The sequence below is a fragment of the Pan troglodytes genome, chromosome 9 (assembly GCF_028858775.2).
Source record: "Pan troglodytes isolate AG18354 chromosome 9, NHGRI_mPanTro3-v2.0_pri, whole genome shotgun sequence".
In the NCBI taxonomy this organism is placed as follows: domain Eukaryota; kingdom Metazoa; phylum Chordata; class Mammalia; order Primates; family Hominidae; genus Pan; species Pan troglodytes.
Genome location: NC_072407.2, coordinates 95844178 through 95845267, shown reverse-complemented (window position 1 = coordinate 95845267; position 1090 = coordinate 95844178). Strand labels below are relative to the sequence as shown.

General features: G+C 40.5%; 1 protein-coding gene across 48 annotated transcripts in view; it reads right to left on the bottom strand.

Annotated features, from left to right (window-relative positions):
- The window catches only part of CEP295 (centrosomal protein 295), a 68688-nt gene that overhangs the window by 310 nt on the left and 67288 nt on the right, over nucleotides 1-1090 (bottom strand). For 17 of the 48 annotated variants that reach the window (XM_016921796.4, XM_016921803.4, XM_016921799.4 and 14 more), the window contains 2 exons: nucleotides 266-614; nucleotides 78-177 (listed from right to left, as the gene is read on the bottom strand). In XM_016921796.4, coding sequence (XP_016777285.2) covers nucleotides 78-177; nucleotides 266-614 — 449 coding nt within the window. Of the gene's footprint in view, nucleotides 1-77; nucleotides 178-265; nucleotides 615-1090 lie in introns of those variants that run through there. The other 31 variants (XR_010147635.1, XR_010147638.1, XM_016921801.4 and 28 more) reach the window with 3 other exon arrangements.

Genomic DNA, 1090 nt, shown 5'->3' with positions numbered 1-1090 from the left:
CTGTAAAGAATTTATATAGAATTAGAGACAAACACTGCAAAAAGTGAATCACTAAAAAAAAAAAAAATTAACCCTACCTTAGACCCCTTTGGTGCCTTAGAGCCTGTGTAGTCTTTCTGTCTTCAGGAAAAGATGCTGTGACTTTATTCACGCCCTTTAGATGACTCACAGATGAACCTGAGGAAAGAAAAGTGAAATCAAGTTGTAAACACAAGGCTTTAAACATTTCAGGAAGTTGGTTGAAGATTTTAAAAATTCAACATACTTATAGATGGTTTCTCTTTAACTGTTTTGATATGAGAATTTTCAGAGACATGAATTTTATTCCTTATTTCTTTCTGCCTCTGGTGGGATCTCTCCATAAATGATTTTTTCCTCTTTATAAATGCTTCTTGTAAGCTCCCTGTTATAGGTGTAAGCCTGCGAGGGGTTTCTGCTGGGGGGAAAAGAAATTTATGACGGAAATAGGCAAAGTATCTACTCTCCATTAGAAGTGTGGAGGCCGTCCAAGGCTTACCTGTAGATGCTGTCCTTGGTTTTTCTATGGAAAGTTCTGATACAGCTGGATAATCTGAGGCTTCTGTTGCTGATACAAGAGGCAGAAACTCACTCACCTAATGGCAAGAAAGTTGCATGTTTTACTCAACTTTTTTTAAACGCTTTAAACAGGTCTTGCTTTGTTGTCAGATTAGAGTGCAGCGGCATGATCACAGCTCACTGCAGCCTCAATCTTAGCTGGGTCTACAGAGACCCGCCACCATGCCTGATTTTTGTATTTTTTATAGGGATTGGGTTTTGCCTTGTTGCCCAGGCTGGCCTTGAACTGGGCTCAGGCTCCACGGCCCTCACACCTCTAGGCCTCTGTTTAGGTAGCTTTATTCTTACTGCCTCCCTACTCCCCTAGTAAAATTATCAGTTCTGAAGTCATTTTACCATAACACTAGGTGTATAAGATTAGTTCTGCCAGTCTTGGAGACAGGCATAAATTGGAGTGGGGATTAAAAGAAAATGCACAGTGGTTGACAGAATAGTGAAGGTTTAAGACAAATTGAGAGCTGGTGGGGGTGTCGGGTTAGTTAAATGCATAGCA